Here is a 25,091-nt window from a genome sequence, read left to right as displayed (position 1 = left end):
TTCTAGACATGTAAATGTGCGCTATTTCTTCACATTTAAAAGAAATTATAGTGTCACAGCAGCCCAATACATCCATTTGGAGGACTGCGGAAGGACATTGCGATATTATAACATTCTTCACAGGATTTTCCCCTGTGAACTACTGTAATCTACCTCCAGCCCCCACCTAGCCTAATACTTACCTCCCTTCCTGCCCTGTGCCTCGCACTTGGAGGGCTGTCCTGTCCAAACTCCGCTTACCGCTCCATTAACCCTTCAGGCCCATTGACCCCTTTGGAAGGAGGCTTGATTGTCAAACCCCCTTCTGTATTCTGATTGGAAGAGGTGGTAAATGACATCTTGGCCATGCCTCCCATCCCAGAACCCAGAACTGACTTTAGATATCCAGAGCTCAGAGGTGGCCCTATTCAAATGAATCTACTGAGAGCATTAAGTAGTGCATTAAACGTTTTAATAATCATGTTTTTATTCTGTTCTGCTGCATGTCACTTCAATGCTTTGTTTGTCCCAGGAAGGTACAATAGGGGACGTAGTGGTTGTGTACCCCTGTGTGTGAGTCACCCTCATGGGGCCATCCTCCAGTTACACTCCACTGAGCAAAAACTGATCCGATAAATCGATGGAACCAATGGATCAGTTTTTAACATTGGGCATCAGTTTTTCATCCATGGTTCAGTTACCCGTTGGCACCCATTGGGTATAATCTCAACACATACGTAGATTGCAGACTTCCTAAAATTGTGTTCCATTTGCCAGAACAGATCAAACTGATCCGTTATGAACAGACTGATGTGAACAGATCCTTGTTTTGCACAGGATCCTTTAGCTTCTATTGGCATCCGTTCCATTTCATTCCACTGAAACACACTTTTCTTGTGCAATGTAAACTGGGTCATAGCTGTTCGCTGGTTCTGTAGCTTTTATAATGACCTCTATATGTATTTTTAATAATGATAATCATTAAAAAAAACATTTCTTTTTCCTCTGCTTACACCCCTTCTACACAGTGGTTGTCCATGGAAAGGGAATGTTAGAGGTTTGTTTCATGTAACTATTTAACATATACTGCTGGGAACGGGAGGGGAGTGGTGCCAAGTGTAAAATATGCCCTGGGGCCAATGGCCGTATAGCTACGCCACTGCATCTACACCAAAGGTCTCAAACTCAATTTACCTGGGGGCCGCAGGAGGCAAAGTCAGGATGAGGCTGGGCCGCATAAGGGATTTCACAATCAGCAGCTCCCGCCCTGGCCACCATCAAATTCACACTGAAGCGAACTATTTTGCCTATTTTACCTTATAGTTCGCTTCAGTGCTCCTATTACAAGTAATCCGCCGTGTCCCGCCGCAAAACGAGGGCTGCAGAGCCCCCAAATTGCCCAAGGGGCAATCCGCCGGCATTTCCTGGAAGGGGCAAAGCTTTCAGCTTCAGCTCTGCCCCTCCTGACATCAATCGCCGCACGGATCGCCGCCTCTGCCTGCCCCTCTCACTTCCTTCACAGAGAGGGGCGGGGCGAGGCGGCGATCCGTGCAGCGATTGATGTCAGGAGGGGCAGAGCTGAAGCTGAAAGCTCTGCCCCTTCCAGGAAATGCCGGCGGATTGCCCCCCGGGCGATTTGGGGTCTCTGCAGCCCTTGTTAAGCGGCGGGGATGCGGCGGATTACTTGGGAGCACTGAAGCGAACTATAGGGAAGCTTTTGCCGGCAAGGGCCACAAAATATTGTATCGAGGGCCGCAAATGGCCCGCGGGCCGCGAGTTTGAGACCCCTGATCTACACTGATGGATTTAAGGTGGGTACACACATCAGATAAAAGTCTTTGGAAAATGAAAGATCACAGACCAATTTTACCCCCTTCCATGTAGTATAAGAGTCATGCTCTACACAGTCTATTCTATGGAGCTGAACCCCCTATCAGATACAAATCTTTGCAAGATGCTGCACACAAAGATGCTGTACACATGCAACAGATCAGTATCTGCAAAAGATCAGTTCCTGCAAAAGATCCGTTCCTGCAAAATGCATTGATAGTCTATGATATCAGCAGATCTCATACACACCTTGTTTAACGGACATTCATCTGTAGATCAGACAATTATCTGCCGATCTGAAGATCCATCCTGGTGGATCTGATCTTCAGATAATTGTCCGTTAAACAAGGTGTGTACGAGATCTGCAGATATCATAAACTATGAATGCATTTTGCAGGAACGGATCTTTTGCAGGAACTGATCTTTTGCAGATATTGATCTGTTGCATGTGTACAGCATCTTTGTGCACAGCATCTTGCAAGATTTTTATCTGATGGGGAGTTCAGCTCCATAGAATAGACTGTGTAGAGTATGCCCTCATACTACATGGAAGGGGGTAAAATTGGTCTGTGATCTTTCATTTTCCAAAGACTTTTATCTGACGTGTGTACCCACCTTTAGTGTAAAAAGGAGGTGACCATGAAATTAATTAGCTCTTCACTTTGGTACAGGATTTGTAATCATGTTAATTGGGATATTTGATTATTAAGTCTTCTCTAATACCTTTCTACTGGCGCAAGGTGTACTCTAAGAAATGTATTTATTTGCTGAGAATTTCTTACAGTACACTGATGTTCAGCTTAAAATTCTTTGACCTTTTCCACTCAGTAATGGTATATAATTTCTCAGAATGCCATAAGTTACAGGATATTACTAATGTACAAGTCATCCACATGGCATGTAACCACAGGATTACTTGTAAGCAGCATTTACTTACTCTGTCTTTGTGAGGATATCGCTGTTCGCAGGATCTAGCACACACTTGCAGATGAGTTCCTGAGTTACTGGGATGGCGATATGATTTGATACACACAAATCGGAAAGATAATCCATAAACCTAGACAAATGAAGACATGAGCAAACAACAGCGAAAATGTCATAATTTGAACTGAAGAACCTGAAATAAATTGTTTGTCTAACATTCAGTGTTTCAGTGTTGAGCTGGCATAAACTCTCAGTTACTTGTGTGCTGATGGCCATTCCCTTATTCATGTGCCATATGCTATTCAGGACAGTGGATCTACAACTATTCAAAAGTTGGCATTGCCATTTTCTGGGAGTTTCAAAACAGGAATACACTAGTTTTGTCTTCCACTCAAAGTCATTTAAAGAGGATCTGAGATGAAAAACTAACTATAACAATCACTCATAATTATTTCACTTTTGGACAGGACCTCTATTTACAGCAGCTGGCCGTGGCAATGGGTTCGCGATTCGCACCACAGTATGCAAATCTCTTCATGGCCAAAATCGAAGAGGAATACCTCAATGCATGTGGCATAAAAACCATGGCCTACTTCCGCTTCATTGATGATATTTTAATCATCTGGTCCGCAAGTGAGGATGATCTTCTCCAATTCCACAGGAACTTTAATGCCTTCCATCCTACAATCAAATTGAAACTTACCTACTCTCACACAGAGATTAACTTTCTGGACACCACCATATACATCAGGGGTAACAACATACAAACCTCTGTGTATCGCAAACCTACAGACCGTCCCACATACCTAAGATATGATAGTTTTCATCCTAATCACATTAAGAACTCTATAATTTACAGCCAAGCTATAAGGTACAACCGGATTTGTTCTGACAGGATGGACAGAGACAAGCACCTGGATCACCTTAAGAACACTTTCATTAAACAAGGTTACAGTCCTCCCATGGCTGAGGCCCAAATCAGGAAAGCCAGCAATATCCCCAGGACTGAACTCCTGAAATATAAGCAAAACCAGAAAGAGGAACATGTCCCTTTGGTTGTCACCTACAACCCACACCTGGAAATCTTAAGGAGGATTGCTAAGGAACATCATCCCATTTTACACAAGGATCACAGACTGAGAACGATATTCCCTAAACCTCCACTCTTGTCATATCGGCAACCACACAATCTAAAACAGATGATTGTCAGGAGTTCTTTGAATAGGCCTCAACAAACCGGAACATCACCCTGCCGACAAAAAATATGTGGGGCCTGCAGACACATTTACTCCACTGACAGGGTAACGATACCAGGTTCACAACAGGAGTACAGAGTACAAGGTACATTTTCCTGTGGTTCCACCAATCTGGTGTATCTGATCATGTGTGCTAAATGCCCCAATGTTATGTACGTGGGAGAAACTGGACAAACTCTGCGCAAACGTATGAATGGACACAGGCACACTATTAATGATACCAAATCTGGACTCCCAGTTGCTACACACTTTCAGTCCAACGGACACAGCATGGATGATCTTCGTGTCACTGCCCTGAAGGGCGGCTTCAAAACATCAAATGATCGATTAATAGCAGAAACAACATTTATAAATTGGTTCAAAGCTGTGCAGAACGGTTTGAATAAGGACAACAACTTCTTATATTGGTATGATACTGATGATATTTGAACTTTCTCAGCCATTCTAGCTGAACTTGTGAACTAAGAATTTACGATACCTCTGGGTCAATCCTAATCCCAGGTCTGTGAGCATGGAGTAATCAAGGATCCTTATCTTAGCTAACAACCTTTAACCCCATTTAGATGGCCTGTTTGAATTAAGGCATCTTAATGACATGTATTTATGCTTGAAAAAAATATCTGTTTTCCCTTTTGATGTTGCATGTATAAAGCTGTCTGTACCACCAGCCTGCAAACTAACAGGATATAAGCCCGACGAAGGCTGCAAGGCCGAAAGCTTGCTTATTTTTATTCATTTTTAGTTAGCCAATAAATGGTATCATCCTTATTTAAAACTTCTTGCTATAACTATAACAAGTAACTTGTCTGTATATCTTATTTAAAGTTTAGATAGTTTACACAGCATATCTAGCTGCAAACAGCTTTAAAAGTTTATGATTATTTATTCCTGTGATACAATGAGGGCAGCCATGTTCTGTTTGTCACACTGTCACAGGCTGAGGGCTGGAGATGCTATTGCCTGTGTGTAAATTCAGTCCCCTCTCCTCCTCTCCTCTGCCTGAAATCAATGGCTAGTAACCTCCTCCTCCTGCACAGACTGAGCTCCCATAAGCCCTTGCTACAATGCCAAGGCATAAAAGGAGCTGTGGGCAAGGCTTGTTTAGTTTATAGGGAATTAGAGTATTAAGACAAAACACAAAATGTATTTGGCTTGAGGAATGCCCTATAAACTATATGAAAGGAACACAATTATGCAATGAGTAAAAGTTTATCTCGGATCCAATTTAAGAAAAAAGGTAAGTGCTCTCTGGAAACCGCAGTCTGCTCAGCCAAACTGCTGTGGTGTTGAGTGCACATATATGTGGTGGGCTGAACAGGAGACTTTTTAAGGATTCTACTTAATGGACCACTGATGTGACTGTTAGGAGAACCCAGCCCTAAGTCCTGAAGATAGAGAAAGTCATGCTTTACTCATGAAGTTCAATAAAATTCTCAAGTTCTCAACCCACGCATATGAATTCTGGGTTCTCATCTTACATAAGGTTAAAGCAGCAGCAGGCCAAGTATAAATAATAGTAAATAGGTAATCCAATTAACACCAGTAACAAAGCTTAGTGTAAACAGAGTCAGATGGAGAGATGGAAGCACTGCTCTGATATATATTTATGTACAGCTGTTTTCATTTGAAGGATCCATGTTGAGTGGACCCCTTGTGTGAATGTATATGTTTTTAATTTGTTAGGTGAATTGTGCAATGAATTTCTAGTGCTAAGTGGATTACACTTAAAGCATTTATTTATACATGGACTACTGCTGCTATAATCCTGTGTGAGAGCAGCACCCTGGATTCACATGTGCGTGGGTTGTGAATTGGAACGTTTATCCCTAGCTCTTACAACACCCTGCATCATTCTATTTAATATCTTAAACTTATGGTCTAGCAGTAGTTGGTAAGTCTTCTGTCACTATGGTGGCCGGAACTGTGTGAAGAGATTTTTGGCAGAATATTGACTTACTGAATAGCAGTGTTTTTGGACTTGGTTTGGAAGAAGGTACCCCCAACAGCATTGAAGTAATTGCAAACACTGACAGCAGTGTTTACATGTACAGCACACGTCTATGTGTATGTATGTATGTTAGTGTAAATGTGAATGCTTGTATTTTTATATATATGTATAGGTACTGTATGTGTCCATGTATGTGCATTCGGTGTGGTAGAACCTGCACCAGAACATATTTTTGGCAATCATCTGAGATTCAGAAGCCTGTTTATACAAATGTTAAGAATGCGTAATGTCAGGTCACATTCTTAAAACAAAAAAAATGCTGCCATATTAATTTTAAATAAAATTATAGCGCTGCACTGCATTTATCTTAGAATAGAGCCACTAGCCGCATCACAGCCATATATGCTGCCATATTAATTATTAAGATGTGATGGGCAAATCTCTAGCACTGCATTGCATCTTCATTGTAAAATACAGGTGATCCCTGACATAAGAACTCCCAATATAAAAATGACCCCGTTACGAGTGTTGTGCTGTGCTCAATGATGTCAATTTCACAATGCATGTGACAGGGACAGAGATCGGGTATTGATTCGGGGAGCGGCGTGGGACATGGGCAGTTGTGGCATGGGGTAGTGGGAGGAACAAGAGGATGCACAGAGTGCCTAAAGAAGAGGCACAAGGGATGGAATGTGGCACAGGGGTACTAAAGGCACAGAGGCCCAAAAAATAGGCAAAGGGGACAGAAGGTGGCAAAGAGGGACAGAACGAAGCAAAATGAGATGAAAGGAGGCACAGAGAGGGTACAGAAAGACAGAGTGACACAGTGGAGGCACGGGGGGGGGGGGGGGGAGTGGTGGCACAGAGGGGGATCCTGAAGGCACAGGGGGGCACACTGGAGGCACACAGGAACCACAGAGGAGACACAGGAGAGCAAAGGTGGCACAGAGGGGGACACTGGAGGTACAGGGGTGCACAGCGGAACAGTGTTCGGACTTACATACAAATTCAGGTTAAGAATGAACCTACAGTTCCTATCTTGTTTGTTAACTGGGAACTACCTGTAGAGCCATCAGGCGCATTGTAGCCATGTTTGTTAACTGGGAACTACCTGTAGAGCCATCAGGCGCATTGTAGCCATGTTTGTTAACTGGGAACTACCTGTAGAGCCATCAGGCGCATTGTAGCCATGTTTGTTAACGTTTACTTCAGTGCTTCAGCAACTGGACCCAGTGATGGATGATGCATGCAACAATCGAAAACTGCACATGAACTTTGTGTTTGATGAACACCTATGCAACTGCCAATCCAACTTCATTTTTGAATGATGCTAATGGAAGGCACGGGGTGCAGTGTATCAGTGGTTTGGTTTTAAAGCAATTTCAAAAGACTCTAAAATGCCCATTGACATTTTAAAATAACTGATTTAATTCAATGTAATGACAATCTTACTATTTGATACCTGATAAAATGATTTTATTTTATCAAAAATGATCTCATTTGATCAAAAATAATTGCAAGTGATCCATCATTCCTTATTTAGAGTCTTATAATGCAAATTTTATTAAATCTTCAGTTTCATCAAATGGTTGTAAATGAAACATCTGTGGCCACTGGGCCACATTAGAGTTTCATCAGACCAGGGTTTATGCTTAAAGGAATACTATCGATGTATGCATTTATTTTTAAATGCTGTATGTTGTAGCACACATTAGGGCAAGTACTAGGAGCAATTTGATTCCTCACACAGCTGTTCCTCTCAGCTGTAAAATCCTCCGTCAGTTTTGGCGTCAGTTTTGGATACAAAATGTATCTAAATACTGACGGCTCCCAGAGGGCTAGACCATGTCTCTGCACAGGGGAGTTGCTATGAAATCCTCAGTTTATAGTTTAATTATCAGCTTGCTGAAAGAATGTTATTGATATGGTGGTAAGGGGTTAAAGATTCTAGCAATGTGTGTTTATTATCTTTGCTTCTCTTGACTGATAAAGATACTAATAATGCTAATTGTAGACAGTGGTCTGCCCCTCTCAGCAGCTTGTAAAGTGGATGCAGCCTGGAGTGAATCACCACAAGCAGGCAGCCAGGCAACCAGTCTGAGTGTAAACACAGACTAGTGTTATAGCTAGTTATATTCCAGCAATATTACAGCTCATTTAGTTACCTGTTACCACCTCAGATCAGCCTATTTCTCCTCATGTCTCTTGCATGCTGTGAGTGACACAGTGAAATATATTTGTGAGCTGTGAGACAGAGTAACCAAGCTAGCGGGAGAGAGACCTGGGTGAATATATAAAGTGCCCCTAGCACTAGTGGTAATGTGTACACTAATATAGAGTATTAAAAAAAAAGTCGTTTCAATCGATAGTATTCCTTTAAGTAAACGGTTCAGATTAGGGTTAGCAGCACAGTGGTGGATAGAAAGGAGTTAAAATTAAAACTACATTTACAGTAAAATCCCTTTTTGGTGAACTTCAAGGGACCTGGTCAAGTAGTTTACTATATCAGAATTTGTCATACATTGTTTATTTATGTATATGCATGGTCAGGACCTGGGATCTGAGTTTACTATAGCCAGAGATTCTACTGTAGTGGGTGACCTTAAACGAAGGGTGTTGTAACTTGCAATTTTACTGAGTTTTAAGTTGACAGAATTTCAAGTGAATATTAACTGGACTGCAACTCATACAGTCTGTTGACGTGATTTACTAATCCCACATGATGGTGATGTCATATAAAAAAAGTCAGAGATCAGGAAAAACCTTCTGACTGTGAAAGAAAGAAGAAGAAAAACAGCATAGTGTTAAAGGTAAGCAGAATAAACTATATAATAAGGAGGCTTTAGAGCTATAATAGGCCAAAATCTGATGTTGATCCTTAGCTTTTCCTTGTGACAGACTGTGTCTAAAACTGCAGTGCGGATGTGGAAAAGCTGCTATTATTATGTGACTCGCTGGTTCAAACTGTCATTTTCTAGCAGTTATCCTCCAATAATATCACTCAGGATAATCTGGGTATATCATTTTATACTGTTAAGTGTTTAATACTGCTTTGCAGTAGCTGCTCTGCATGGCAATAGAGTCTTACCGGGGTTCACGATTTTTTCTCACGAGGCTGACAAAAGTCTCAACTTCAGTTTTAGTGATGTGCTTCTCCAGAAGTTTGCGATTGTTATGCAGTAGGGCTGTTATAGTGTCCTCCGCTAGGATGTCATATCCGATCTGAGACTGCATGACACCAAACTGCTTTGCTATGTGTTCCTAGAGTAGAAGCATGGGAATGTAAATAACTGCAACACAAGACTGTCTACAGAGTTATTGATTAGATAAAGAGCTCTTTTACCTGATTCTTCCTGTAGTCATCCTGAGAGTGACGCAGGACTCTATAGCACAGTCTGAACATATATTGATACGGGGCATTTTTCTGGTCAGAAAGCTCCTCTAGCCTAAGCAAGGGACCTTCAGCATTTTTGTCTTTGAATGGAGCCTTCAAGATGCCAAATATCTGCAACAATAGTCGGAATATGGAAACATTAACAATAACTAAACTGGAATAAATTAAAAAAACAATTTATGAAAGATGCAATCCAAACTCCAAGAATACGTCCCTGGACAGGGTTGCCAACCTACTTTTTGTAAAAGGGGCTGACGATATTTTTTTAAATAGCAATTGCCCTTATTAAGCCAACATTTGTAATAGGTCTCCTGTAAGGAATGTACATGTCGCCGCCGGCCCTGCCGCTGACTCACATAATGTTGCCAGCCCTGCCGCTGACTCACGCGCTGCGCAGGGTGGCAGGTGGAGGAAGCATTCTCAGTGCGCACTACGCCGATGTAAGTAGTAGCCACGTGTCTGCTTGCGTGTCAGCTGACCTTCTATTGGTTGATTTAGTTCTGTTTGTTTCTGATTAGTTAGTCCTTGTATTTAAGCACAGTGAGCGCTCCCAGACATTGCCCGTGATAGCATTAGCTGTGGCTTGTTGCTAGGTATGCGCTCACACTCTGATTGATCTCTGTTGCCGACTTTGCCTTGTATCCCGACCAAATTTTACTCTAGATTGATTCCTGTTGCCGACCACTGCTTGTTCCTGACTTTGCCTTCGATTGGATTACCTGTTGCCGAATCTGCTTTGTACCTGGACTTGTCTGATTGCCGCCTGGATCGACCCCTACTTGATTAAGGACTCCCTAGAACTATGCCTGGACCAACATTGGCTTGAACTGACCACGCTACCTGTAAAGTGTTTGAACTGCCTAAACCAATCCTCACCAGCCTGCAGTCACCTGGCTAACATCTGGACTGCCTCAGCCTTCAGGCCTCAGGTGACTATACTACTTGTGAATTTGTTTGGTGAATACTATGTCAGTCTGTATGCTACATCTACCTGTAGGGTTACTGTAGTTTTGTACTGGGTAGGAGTTTGTGCAGGTGTTACAGCCTGGGCTATAGGTCAGTCATATGGGCATACAGCCTGACCTATAGTCATTGACCAAACTAGCCTGACATCTCCCTTATAGTGCTCCCAATATAGTGCCAAGTTCCTTGGCTGAAGGTGTATACTTTCTTTAAAGAGTAACTGTCAGGCTGCAAAAGCTAATTTAAACCTCTATTCTCCTGTGTTAGGGCTCTTTTCCACTATGAAATGCGAATCGTGTTTCAATTTCCACATTGCGATTGCGATTGAGCTACTATACTCATTATAGTCCAGCTCAATCGCATACAAAACGCGGCAGGACAACGATTGCGATTTGACCAAAATCGCATCGCAATCGGATCGCACTAATGGAAATTGCTGCTGCAGTTTCCATTAGTTTAATGTACCTTGCGATTTGCGATCAGAAGCAAATCGCAAATCGCAGGCTAGTGGAAAAAGGCCCTTAAAGAGTTTAGAAGGAAGCCAAAAAGGCAATACTGAAGTTAAAAATATCTCTTACTGTGATGTGTGCTGAACAGCAAGGCTGTTATTCCCAAGCTCTGTAAGGAGGCCGGCAGGACACATAACAGATACTGCAAAGCATTCTGGGGCTGCTTCTCCCCAGTGCACTACCTTGGGTCATCCCCTTCATTTCCCTATCAAGCCCTGTGAGAAGTTACAGGCTCATGTTACAGCAGCTTCTAACAGCAGCAGCCTAAACTCACAGCACTGAAAAATCACAGGGCACATGTTCCGTTTACTGCATGAGTCCGCTATTGTTCCTAGCCACATGGCTAATTAATATTCACTGCACAGTAGTGTTGTCCATTAGGATCTTTTTTGTGAGTCCAATCATCAGGAAGCAGGGAGGATATGACATCACAACTGGCTTCATAGGAGACAGACAAACATGGAACCTGCCATGAGCTGTCAGTAGCATCATTCTCTGCAAATCCTATATAAAAATTCTGTGAAATCCAAACGTGGACAGTGAAATGCATATGTAATGTAAGTAGAGCCAATATTTAGCTACTGATACATGTTTTTTTTTCCTCTGAGACCCTATACCTAACAGCTCCTCTTTAAAATGCCTAGATGATAAAGCAAAATTGTATGTTGATGATAAATGTCGTAAAACACCACTCTCCATATTCCACAACCTTCCTGCTTTAGGGATGGTTGTTCCAGTTTGACTTATGTGAGCACTTTCTCCCCACAGAGGAGGTGGGGGAAACTCAACACCAGTTATTATTAATTCTCAATGCTGTTTCTCATCCTTAAAGGGATACTGTAGGGGGGTCAGGGGAAAATGAGTTGAACTTACCCGGGGCTTCTAACGGTCCCCCGCAGACATCCTGTGTTGGCGCAGCCACTCACCGATGCTTCGGCCCCGCCTCCGGTTCACTTCTGGAATTTCAGACTTTAAAGTCTGAAAACCACTGCGCCTGCGTTGCCGTGTCCTCGATCCCGCTGATGTCATCAAGAGCGCACAGCGCAGGCCCAGTATGGTCTGTGTCTGCGCAGTACACTCCTGGTGACATCAGCGGGAGCGAGGACACGGGCGTGCAGGCGCAGTGGTTTTCTGACTTTAAAATCAGAAATTCCAGAAGTTAACTGGAGGCGGGGCCGGAGCATCGGTGAGTGGCTGCGCCAACACAGGATGCCTGCGGGGGACCATTAGAAGCCCCGGGTAAGTTTAGCTCATTTTCCCCCGACCCCCCTACAGTATCCCTTTAACTAGCTGTTTTAAAAACCGTTCTCGCCTTCAGCCAGGGGAACATGGACAATTCATAACTGCACAGCAAATGCCAATTAACTGGACCAATTGTGGGCTACAGTAGGTGGATTACTTGCACATGTAAAAGTATGGGTGTTTCCTTCACCTCATTAGAACTGAGGAAGAGCCTTCACAGAAATCTAAAGTAATCTGGGAGAAGACATCTACTGGTACTTTATCTAACCAATCTAAATGCTACTTAGACAAATACCGTGCAACAAAGCAATAAGGCAGGCAAATAACACAAACAAATCATGTGACCGTAGGAACATCATCATTGACTTTCATTCTTCTTTCATTGTCTTGCATTCTATGTAATTCAGCCAACCTGCTTTAGTATGTTCTGCTCCCTCATAAGCTTCTGCCTTTCTCTGTTAGGTTTGGTGATGGTTACATCCAAAACAGTTTGGCCATTATTGGCAACATCCACTACAAAGAACACCAGATCTTCCAAAAGTTTTATGGCAAATCTGCAAAGAGAGAATGAATAAACATCAACAATATATACTCATATAGCTTGTATTCAAAATGATTATTAAAAAAAAAAATATCTTGTAGCTATAGTATCACAAAATGAAGAAAGTAAATGAAATTGTTAGTGTATTATACTGAAGTGTGGTTAAATGTTTTTACAAAAGTTTTGAACGACCATGAGACCAGCACTTACACATCAAACTAGACATCAAAGAGCCCCAAAGAAAAACACGTTGCCTTATCCATGGATATGAGTTGATATTGTAATGTACGGGGTACACATATGTAAAATCACAGGGTAAAGGATTGCAGACAGACTGAAGGTGCACTGAATACTAGAGATGATCAATGTGGTGCTAATATCTCTGGGCTGAATTAGCTGCTGCACTTAACTGATCTATTACTAAGCTGCATACATTTTCATAAAATATTCACCAAGTTGAAATTACTAGCATCTTATTGACCATCAGTGACCATCAGTACTTCTTAAGGACCACCTAGGACCTCTCTCCCCAGAAAAGTCACATGAGTAGTCTGCTTTAGTTGTTGCTAAGTCCATGTTGGGTGATGTATTAAAATGAACTGAAATAGAACTCAAAATTATAGTGTACTTCCTGTGAGATATTTTACTGATGCCTGTCTATCCATCTAAGAAATGGTCTGTATGGTAAAAAGGCAGGATTGGGTAATGTTAGTATCAACTTCTTAATGACATGTTACAGATATATGTTGCAGCAATAACATCTCATGTGTGCAATAAACTTTACATCTTCAAATGTGTTTTATTAACGGGATGAGTGCAGGGCCGGGCCGAGGCAGAGGCTGAAGAGGCTCCAGCCTCAGGGCGCAGTGTAGGAGGGGGCGCACAATTCATTCAGCTGTCATTCCCAATTGTGTTTGAAGCACAAAGAAATAACAAAAGGGCATACATAGCAGTGACTGCAAGCCAGATAACTAGAGATTAAGGTGTTGGGGACGTTGGGGGCCCTGGGGCGCCTCTTAGTCTAATAGCAATTAGTGTGTGATGGCTGGGGTGGCAGGGATGCAGGGGCGCACTTTGCTGTCTCTGCCTTGGGTGCTGAAGGACCTTGTCCCGGCTCTGGATGAGTGGCTACATTAGGAATGTGTTCTACATTCAGGCACTGCATAGGGTTACTAGGGAAAGAATGGAAATTGTTACCTACTTTACTGCTACCGGTAAATTAATCTGACTCAACCCATATGAAGACAACCTACAGCCTGAAATTACACATTATATACACTAGGCACAGAATCATTATTAACGACTCACAATGGTATGCTAGATAAAATATGTCTCTTTCTTGCTTGGATTGAAGAGAAAAAAAAATTGCTACATCCTTTCCCCTTCAAATGACATTGCCTTTGCTGTGGGAAAAAAGTTGAAAGTGGAGCATGGTTAAAACTAGTCTGGTCAATGAGATGCTAATAATTTTGAGTTGATGGAAATTGTATGTAAACTTTATGAAAATGCAATTCCGAGCCATAACAAATGAAAACATGATAGATGCATGAAATCAATCTACCGCAAGAATCAACTTGAAAACTATAAGCATTTTATTGACCATCTATAGTGTGGTGGTAATTTGTAAAATTTAAAATACATACACACATATAAAATGCACTATAATTTTTTTTTCTATGTGCCGTCACTTACAGTAGGTGGTGGAGATGTGACAGATCTGTCAGATTTTGGATTTGTCCACCTCCTTGTGGGGGATTATCAGTTATTACTTTATTTACAAAAGCAGTAACTGAACTGCAGTTGTTCATTCCAACTGCCAAAATTGTGTGCAAACAATTAAGAGAAGCTGCTTGACATAATTTCCACAGAGTGCTTTTGTAAAAAAATAAAGGTTACATTGTGACTACCCTATGAGCAGATAGACTAATCCAAAATCTGTCAGATCTGTCAGCTTTTTACTACCAAATGTAAGTGACAGCAACATAGGAAAAAAGTAATGTATAGTGCATTGCCTGGGAGGGCTCTAGTAACTTGATTTGTTTGTTATCATTAGCTAGACATCTAGTGACCAACTTATGAACAAAGCTATAAACTGGCTTCTGTTTTCTTTTCTGCACTTGGCTCTGCTGATGTGCTTGTTTATTTTAAGGTAGTCATACACTGGTCGATATCCACCAGATCGATCAATAGATAGACCCCTCTCTGGTCAAATCTAATCAGAGAGGGATCTATTGGCTGCCCACACACTGCACAGATTTTGAATCGATTTCATGCTGAGGAGCCACGGCCCCAGGCGCCCCCCCCCCATTTGGGCTCCCCCAGCCAGCAGCAATAATCTTACCTATCCGCCAGAGCGGGTCCCTGGTGTCTGTGGTGTCACTTCTTGCGGCTGGCCTTCTTCTCCATGTCCTCTTTACTTCCTGTCCCGTCCTGTGGCAAGCCACGGTTTGTCACGGGACAGGAAGTGAAGAGGACATGGAGTAGGAGGCCAGCCAGAAGAAGTGACAGCAAGGACCCCGGGGACCCAAGGCAGCCAGGCAGGTGAAATTATTTCTGCTGCTATGCTGCGTAAGTCATTGCTGAATCGAACGCCACTAGTGATGCGATCCCCTCCCACTGGCGATCAAGTGAAATTTTTCTTCTGGACCAATCAACTAAATCTACTAAATCAAGCTAGTGTATGGCTGCCTTAAGTGACAGTGGGCCCAATCCAATTTACTCTTTCTCCTAAGTTGTCTGCTAGGAGATAATTGTTCATTTTCTGTTTAAAATAACTTTTCAGCACTCTGCAATTTAAAAATTACCAAAAAGAAGGTGAAAAAATACTGTCAAATTTATTCTGGGCATTTTGTTGCTTGTTGGTGGCTTAAACTGCATTTTATTGATAAGATGTTAAATTATCACCTAAGAGAAAACTTAGGAGAAAAATTGAACTGGGTTGGGCCCAGTATGTTTTAAACATTACATTATCACTGACTTTTTTTTTTCTTTGAAGTGCTTTGTGGAATACATTGAAAGCTATATTCTCAGTAAACTATGTATCTCTTAATGCTGGTAGGACTGTTTTTAATCTAGCGTTCTGCAGTATAGAGACTTTCGAGTCACAGGTAGATTTTGCAATGAGGCCACATTTCGCATTTGTAGTGAAATGTCAGCCAGCAGTGTCCTCGTTCTGCCTACTCCGCCTACACTCCCCAACGGACTACGTCCTCTGTTCCCAATATTATGAAGGCAGTGTACATAGTGTACCAGTTTCAATTCATGGAAGATTTTCATGCAGAAAGTGTAAAGGATGCTGTCTGGTGCTTTGTGTGAGAAAGAATTAAGTCCCGGCTTGGAGGGAGGCCAGCTAGCACAGAGTGACCCATACACGCTGCTTGCTGTGCAGCACCGCACTACGCTCTCATTCTTCCTCTATCCGAGAGATCTGGCTGAAGGCCCAAACGCTGAAAGAGTTGGTGACTTCTGTAACTAATGCATGTTGATAATGAATACAACAAGAAAGTAAGACGCAACTAGATACAAAGGTATCTGTGTTGTAAAACATGTTTAAAATGGAATTCACTGTTCCGGGGTACATATTGTGTGTATACAGTGAGATCAGTAATAACAAGGGATTCAATGAAAGCAGAATTTACTGTAGCAGCAGAACTGGGTAGGTTCTAGTTAATCCTTGCTCTGCATGCCCCTCGTAAAGAATCTGCATTTGTCAGACGGCAGGGATGAAGTCACTGGGGTGTGACTATAAGGAATTTTTACCATTCATAGATGGATCAGCAGACATAATTTCATAGCAGACATGGAGGGATCCTGTGCATTGAACAGGACCAGACTAGAACAGAACCTGAGGGTAAGAACATTCTAATTATACACAACACCCTCCACACTGTCTCAGTGACCTGGATCCTGCCATAGCTGTGTATAGCAGTAATGAGCAATGCTGCTCTATGCCTGATACATAGGCACAAGTGGTAAAACGATGATCTGTGCACAATAAAGCTGACTGCTGAGAATGAATGGTGTGGAGCACTCAGGCTCCTATATCTATGGGGCTGTTCACTGTTCTCTGCCGTTATCTGTATTTGTATAGTGAAGAGATGCTCATTGTTACATCATAAATGTGCATGAAGCAGATAAGGGTTTGTTTAACAATTCAATGAATAGCTATTAGAATCCGGCTCTGACAAAGGTGCTGTTTATCCTACACATCCTATTACTTTACTACACTAATAAGGAATGGTAGGAATGGTCTGCTCTCCTTCCAATATAGTATTGTTAGGAGAGTCCTCAGCCCTTTAACCCTTCCACAGCCAGAGGAGTGGCCATACATAAAATGTACAGCATGTACACAGAACAGAGCCTTTAAATATTTAAACCATATTAAAGAGAACCTGAAGTGAAAGGTATATGGAGGCTGCCATATTTATTTATTTTTTGAACAATACTAATTGCTTGACATCCTGCTCATCACTTTGGCTGCAGTAGTGTCTGAATCCTCCACCCTAAACAAGCATGCAGCTAATCTTTCCAGATTTTTGTCAGAAACACCAAATCTGTATGCTTGTTCAGGGTGTATGGTTAAAAGTATTATTCCCTTTAACTACCTAACGACCGTGTCACACCAATGGGTATGACCGCGGCGGCAGCCCCAAGACCACCTAATGCCGATTGGCAGCAAGTCCTGGAGCTGCAGTTTAGCGGGGAACATGTGCGCGCATGCGCGATTGTTCCCTACACGAGGTCGCGGCTAGCAGGCCGCTTTCCCCCAAAAGGGGAAATAGATCCCCTTTGTTTACCTTTGTACAGCACTGCATTCTCCTGCAGCGCCGTACGACAGACACTCGGCTGTCCCTCAGTGCGGCTGCTAATACGTGGCCTCTCATAGGCTGATGCCTATGAGAGACGGGGATGAGTGCCGATCACCGTCCTATGGCGATTAGGACGGCACAGGGGGGAGGGAGGGAGAGAGAGGAAGGAGGGGACAGCCTCCCTTTTGTTAATAATAATAATAATAAAAAAAAAGATTGCAGCAGCGATCAGAGACCTCCGCCAGAGTGTCCTATTAAGGACAATAAAAGGAGGTCAGATTCAGTTGTGTGCTGAGTTGTAGGGCTGTGCAGCAACCTGACCAAGCTGCACAGCCCTGTATTGTGAAAAATGGTCTGGTCACTAGGGGGATGTAAGCCTGAGGTCCTGAAGTGGTTAAAGGGGTTCTGTGGATACTTCTAAAAGCAAAAACTGACACTTACCTGGGGCTTCTACCCGGCACGTCCCGTGTTGTCCTCTATGATCCTCCGTTCCCCACCACCGGTCACAGTCCAATTATTTGTCTAACTAGACGAATACAACTGCACCTGCGCGGCCGCGTGCGTACTAGCTCCCGCTCTCGTCTCCGGGAGCTTACTGCGCAGACGCAGTATGCAAAAACTTCGTACTGCGCCTGCGCAGTAAGCTCCCAGAGACGAGAACGGGAGCTAGAATGTGCTCGGTCGCACAGACGCAGTTGTATTCGTCTAGTTAGACGAATAATTGGACCGTGACCAGCAGCAGGGAACGGAGGATCGTAGAGGATGGTACAGGACAGGACAGCTGCAGGGGGCCGGTAGAAGCCCCAGGTAAGTGTCACTTTTTGTTTTTGAAGCATCCACAGAACCCCTTTAAAGGATATCATAATTGTGATACAATACAGCTATGTTGGGGTGTATGTAATAAACTGAATTAAAAGGTACCTAAAATGAGAAGGATATGGGGGCTGCCATATTTATCTCCTTGTAAACAATACCAGTTTCCAGGCATCCTGCTGATCTTTCATGCATCAGTAGTGTCTGAATCAAACAATTGAAATAAGAATTAAAAATGAAGTCAAACATGTGATCTGCATGCCTGTTCAGGGTCTATGGCTAAAAGTATTGGAGGCAGAGGATCAGCCAGACAGTTAGTATCCCTCTTACTTCAGTTCCTGGCTGCCTTGGAATACTTACATGAGGCACTACACCTTTATTGACCATGGCTTGTATTTTTCCCATATGAGTGCTGATATTACACTTGAGTACAGCTGAGCAAGATAATGAGTGGTGAATGATATGGATGACAGGAGAATAACACCCCGTGGTGGTAAGAACAATGAAAAGCAATAATGCGCCTATAATGTTAGTGATCCACTATGGCAGCTCATTAAACAATGTATTGATGTTAGACTTCCACCTGAGACTATAAAGTTTGAGGCTAGAGTCACAGTGGTCAGTTGCGTAACGCATGTATTATAATGACTGTGAACTGCATTAGAGACTGGACCTAGACTTTAAGGGCTCGTTTCCACTAGTGCGGAGTGCTCCAGCACTGAGCGGGTGGGCGGGATCGCAGGCGAATCCCATGAGTCGTGCCATGCACGGCTATGGGAATCACAGCCTCCACCGCGAATTCTGTAGGGGGTTCCGGCCGAATCACTACTGCAAGCGATTTAGCTGGCTGCGCCGTTATCCCCTATGGCAGAGTTTCCCCGCGCGATTTGCCTGCGGGCAAACTCTGCGGATTCGCGGCCGTTTACGCGAGAGTGGAAATGGGCCCTAACACAAAGCCTGCATGCAGCGAGTTAGAATAACGTTGTCAGTTACAATGCAGAGATTTGTACAGCCCCATAGAATTGTATGGGCAGTTAACTGACATGCAGAATTATTCTGCAATGCATCTGACCACTATGAACAGGGCCTGTTTCATTTCAACAAAAAAATCTGATGAGTACCCAGCATAGGAGTTCCTGAGAGGCTTGTGAATTATTGGATGTGTGATTGCAATTGCATGCAGCAAGATGATTTCTTTAAATTTTTTTATGAAAGCCAGGACAGCTTGACTTAATGGAAGCCTGTATGGAAAAAAAAATAATGTAGTGGAAAGTATCTGCATGGTCCAGAGGTTTCCCATGTCCTCCTCAAACTCAAAGGTGCTGACCAGGACCCTTTTATGTTCATGCTACAGCACAAGGGCAGCAGCACTCGCACATGTGCAATATGGTTGTGCTTATACATGAAGGGGTGTGGGACCATAAGAACATATCCGACACGCTCTTGTAGGATGGATCAGGAAGCCACAGGTGTCGAACTCCAGGCCCCAGAGGGCCAGATCCAAGCCAGTGTTTAGCATGGACTGAGAAAGAGAGGAATGTGTTCTACCTAAAGGACCACACCTTTGCTGATTCAGACCCATCAATTAATTTGACCTGTATCAAAAATGTGTAAAGACCTCGGCCCTCAAAGGACCGGTTTGACATCCCTGCTCTAGACTATCCAGACGCTTTCCCCTACTAAGGTAAGTAACTTTATTTCTCTTTTTCTAATACAGGTTTGCTTTAAATAAAAATAAGTGCTCAGAGTAGGTGCCTGCATTACACTGCCATCACACAACTGCTAATTTACTCATGTTTCGGTAACCCTCACTATAATATTTCAGTGTGAGCCAGGTAAGGTGTGTGACCTTTAGGGATAGTCCAGTTATGCTGGATCATTTATGGTACCCCCACTGGAGATCCCTGGAAAAGCCTTCATAAATCAGGCCCCATGTGACAGGTTCAAAGCTTCTAACTGCAGATAACACTTTAGTGACATCTCCCCTATTTCTGTCTCGCTTTTTCCTTCACTTGACAAGGTAGTGACTAGAAGCTAATGAAGACTGTGAAAGGACAAATATATAAATCATTTCACAGAGCTAATTACATAATAAATAGTCTGCCTTTCTCACCGTTTGTGTTGGGCGAGGCAGAACATTGTCATTTCTAGGGTCTTCTGACACAGATAAAAACAGAGCAGAACGAAAAAGGAAACCTGATATTACTGTCCATGTCAAAACAATTTCCAAGCATGGAAACTGCAATTGTCATGAAGAGTTGACTCCCCTCTTTGGACACACTCTTTGTCATCGAGCGGGTGTATAAATACGTCTATATCTGAAAGCAGTTTCCTGTCACTCTATAGTAATGTGAGCCATTAGAAGCAGTCCAGTTATCTCACTTACCACATGTATGCTCTTTCAAAGTGCACAATTTTATGCCAGATCACAAAGACGTTTTTATTGTTAGAATATAAAAAAAATAGTCAAGACCACCAAAAGGGATAAAAGAATAAATAAATCTTTCCATGTCCCACTATAAAAACACATTGCCAGAATGGTCGTGGTATATTAAGGCATCCCTGAACTGGAGATCACTGCACATCACAAGTGAACCAATGTTGGCTTAGCATTCAAAATAAATAAAATATCTTGCTGTAGTGCAAGCACCCTGTCCAGTTTGACTTGGGGAAGGGGGGGGGGGGGATAAAACTTTTGCTGCACAATGATACAGTATATGATTATCTTTTTTTAATAAATGAAGATCGGTGATATCAGCACAGAAATGAGAGGAACTTTACTGAATAAAACTGCTTACTTTTAACAATATTACTTTATAAATTATTTAGTCAGTTCTTGCCCATTGTTAACGCGGATCCGAGATGAAAAACGAAAGGGGCCCATACACACAGCCGATTAGCGGCTGATCGAGCGATCGATTTCGATCGATCGAAATTTGGCCGATTGCGATCGGTTTCAATCGATCTGACATGCTGGAAAATCTAGGTCGACCTGTTGAGATTGATTATAATATTGCATTGGACCTAATGGAAATCTGATGGCAAAAAAATGCCATCAAATCGATTTTCAATAGATTTCATACTGATTGATTTAATCATCATCATCCATTTTATGAATGGGCATACCACAAGAAAAATGTTAATAACAATTAAAAACAATTAAAAGGAAACTGACTGGAGACCTCACCACCAGTAATAATATATATCTCAACAGGTGATTGTATACATATGTAATCATCATTAAATTAAATTAAAAATCAATAGGCTCCTGGAACAATATAATAATGACTCAGTGCTAAGGATAAAGTGCTGACCATATAAATACAGTATAATCAATCAATTAAAAGAACAAACCCTGACCTAATCATAATACATATACAATAAAAACAATATTGTGCCGTATCCGCCAAAACTGGTGCCAATATAGTGCAATTGCTTGAGGTAGAAAATAATAGAATAAATAATGTTATGTGTACCCTGCACAAATAATTGCAAATAACTGTAAGTTCAACCAAACACCAGGATGACCTCCTAGTGAAGAATCATAAGTGTAAATCTATCTTTCCCAGGTGCCTAGTGTAGAGAGAGGAGGGATACCCACACAATTTTTTTTATAGTGTGACCACACATCGCCACTCCTGTGTATCAGGGCTACAGCAAGTGGTTAAAGACTCCTCTGTCAAAAATAGTGCAAACACCACATGGACTGCTGGGCTCAGAAGCCTTAATTCTCTCTTTTCCACTTAATCCTCCTTCCCCTCTAGGAAACTACACTCGACTATAGACAATTTATTAACAGGTGGTCTAATACCATTTTGGGTGTGGTGATCTTGAAAGTCTTGTATGCAGCATGGGTCCTCCAATACTTTTGGACCGTCCTCCCATGGGCCAAGAACACTAATAGTATTGTTACATTTGTTCCCCTGCTCATACCTTCCCCTCAACTATATTATGGTATATTATTATGGTATATTATATTATGGTATTGAGAGCTGAGGAGGGTTCCAATGTAAACTCCCCCTCCCGTTACATACAACTCTCATGTCACATGACCCATATATTCCACAGAAAAACACCCTGTCCCAGTTACGAATAAATCTAATGTGTAAACATTTAGTCAATGTGTGCTACTGAAATACAATCAATCCTCCAGTAATTGAAGAGTTAAGTTTAAATTCCTTATATTTGTATGCTCCCAAATTACCTGCGGTCATTCTGGCTAATGAACCCCTCATTCAAACGTTCCACAAAAGAGGCTAACATGGAACTCGCATCATTGGCAAAATCCAAATCTCGAATTTCAGACACTGGTACAGACACAATGGCAAAGGCTTCTTTATCCTCCTTAGTGGGGCAGGTACCCAGCTGATTAAAAAAAAAAACACAGAAAAGACAAAAAAACAGAACAATGAAAATAATGAATAAAATCATTGATGGCAACTACACAAAAAGCTGTGGAATGAGTTTGAGTGGTAACAGAAGCAACAAAAAATATGTTAATATATGAAAATGTGAAACTTTGGTTAATAGCCTTGTGTTGCTTTGAAAACACTCATATAAAAGTAATAACAAAAAATGTTGCTGACAAACATTGGTAACCAGCATTCAAATTCCTTTATACTTTGTCCTTCTGTTCTTTTGTCCAGCCCTATATAAAACTAGCTCAAACACTATTTTTTCAAACGTTCCAAACAGGGAAAACTAGTAAGACGGCTTTATACTCCAAAAAGTGCTGTGAAAGATGTCAGTGCTATGTTAATTAATTAACATGATACTGTGCATACCACTTCTTTGTCTCTATACTGAATGGAAGACATATATTATTGTTCCAAGCAAAGATAAAGAATAAGATGACATGTGGCACATGAATTTAACAATATAATTAAGAAAACATTGTATTAAAAAGGACAATAGGTAACTAAAAGATGCCTCAAACAAACACCACAGTTTTTCACCACAGAAAATTACCATAAGTCTTATAGGCCGTTCTTCATCGACATCTATGGGGACATTGGTGCTCTGAATCCACGTATTGGTGCACAGATGCCTTAATCTCACAAAGGAGTTCCTAAAAAGAGATACACAATTTAGGCCACTCTGCAGATGGAGTACGGATGCAATGAAGACTCTCTAGAACTGCTAATCATTGTGGAGTATTTCCATCACTCGGTAAGTGTATATACGTTTAATTTTTTATGGTAGCAAGCAAAATGTCTACAGCAGTACTTAATAAAGAAACACAGGCAATATATAGGATGTGCAGACATGAAGGAAAGTAATATTAAACATTTCATAGAATGTTTTGCAAAAAGGGAGAGGGAGACTACAACATGGACAGAGATTCCATAAATTGCTGGCAATTCCAGTTTTACTGAAATGCACTTAAGACAAAACTAGAACTCTCTCAAGAGCCTGGGAATTTTTCTTAAAATCTGTTACAAACATAAGCAGAATCTATGGTGTAAACTGAGATTCTTAGATTATCCTCACATGTGTAGCAATCAAAATATCTAAAACCCTATATTCATGGTGAAGATCACAGCCACGTGAAAGTGATGCGGCACCAGGAGAGATCAATTACATCTGATAATGCCTCGTAATTCTCACTCAGTTTACTACTTGCTAACAGCTCTGACTGGCCTGAGCCTCTTCAGCTCAGTTTCTTCACTGCAGCATCCGTCCACAGTGCTGAAGTCGTGAAGATCCCATCAGCAGAATCTCTGTATTCAAGAAAGCAACTTTTCTTTTTCTGATTGAAACTTTTTTTTTTACTCGTGTCCCAATTATGCAAATTAGCCTGAAGGTAAGCAGGAAGAGACCTGGCAAGTATGCTCAACTACCCTTCCCCAGCTTTCAGCATTGTGGTGTGCCTTGTGGCCTGATACTCCCCCCCCCCCCCCCCCCTCCTTTGCAAAGTACTATCACCCCTGCTAGCAACTATGCCCCCAAAACACACACCATTCCAATCGAAGGTCACTGTTTTTAAGTCTCAAACCTGTTTCATATTTTCTGGAAAGGCTGATTTTTTTCATATATATTTAGTTGCAGCATCTATATTAAACAAATGGAAGCCATGATTTACTGGTGTGGTTTCATTGAAGTAACTGATTAGCTGCTGTTGATTTCAGCAGTCTCTACTTACTGGTTTGCTTTTACCGGTAGTACTGATTATTTGATAACGATGAACTTGTAATCTTACCACTTTGCCAGTTATGCCCTCTATAGATAACAGTGGTCTAGGGAAGGATGCATGAATGTAACTGCAAAGCCAGTTCTTACATTGAAGAACTCCAAGACCATAGAACCAAAATTATGCTTAAACTCAACCACCTTTCTGACAAAATCTACTTCAAGCACAGTACCAGTACCAGCACAGAGTACCTTTATAGAAGGTCTGAGGAGACTTTGTGACATAAATACACTCTGCACAGCTCCACAATTTAAAAAGGGGCATGTCCAAGATAAGTGTTGTAGTGCTTAAAGTTTCTGCTTAAAGTTTCTGCAAAAGAGTCAACTTTTGCCTACAGGAACACAAGTGACGAACTGAGCTCAACTATGTCAAACTATAATTCTTCTGGAGATACTTTTTCCAAGTAAGATACTTTATCACAACTGAAAAATATATTTGTACCTGGAAATCAGCTTTGACATTATTACCTGGGGACAAAGGAATCCGTTTTCTGTAGTGTGGTGGGATCCAGTTCAAAAAGGGATGCAATGTCGTTCCCATGAGGAACAGCCACAAGGCGATACTTGATCTTCTCCCCTGCATTTCTACGGTTGGGACGAGTGTTTACTACCTGAGAGAAGATCGGTGGTCAATGAAGAGATGGCAGAAGCTGAAAATTAAGAGAAGAAAAGGCAGAAACAAGAAGAGAAGAAGA

General features: G+C 41.9%; 1 protein-coding gene across 5 annotated transcripts in view; it reads right to left on the bottom strand.

The window, feature by feature from the left end:
• ITPR3 (inositol 1,4,5-trisphosphate receptor type 3) overlaps nt 1–25,091 on the bottom strand; it is a 357,611-nt gene that overhangs the window by 219,986 nt on the left and 112,534 nt on the right. For all 5 annotated transcript variants that reach the window (XM_068269377.1, XM_068269380.1, XM_068269378.1 and 2 more), the window contains 7 exons: nt 24,865–25,007; nt 23,176–23,275; nt 22,412–22,572; nt 12,458–12,599; nt 9,281–9,442; nt 9,026–9,198; nt 2,747–2,866 (listed from right to left, as the gene is read on the bottom strand). In XM_068269377.1, coding sequence (XP_068125478.1) covers nt 2,747–2,866; nt 9,026–9,198; nt 9,281–9,442; nt 12,458–12,599; nt 22,412–22,572; nt 23,176–23,275; nt 24,865–25,007 — 1,001 coding nt within the window. The remainder of the gene's footprint in view (nt 1–2,746; nt 2,867–9,025; nt 9,199–9,280; nt 9,443–12,457; nt 12,600–22,411; nt 22,573–23,175; nt 23,276–24,864; nt 25,008–25,091) is intronic.

The sequence above is a fragment of the Hyperolius riggenbachi genome, chromosome 2 (assembly GCF_040937935.1).
Source record: "Hyperolius riggenbachi isolate aHypRig1 chromosome 2, aHypRig1.pri, whole genome shotgun sequence".
NCBI classification, from domain to species: domain Eukaryota; kingdom Metazoa; phylum Chordata; class Amphibia; order Anura; family Hyperoliidae; genus Hyperolius; species Hyperolius riggenbachi.
The sequence above is the reverse complement of the archived record's forward strand: the minus strand, read 5'-3'. Positions and strand labels throughout refer to the sequence as shown.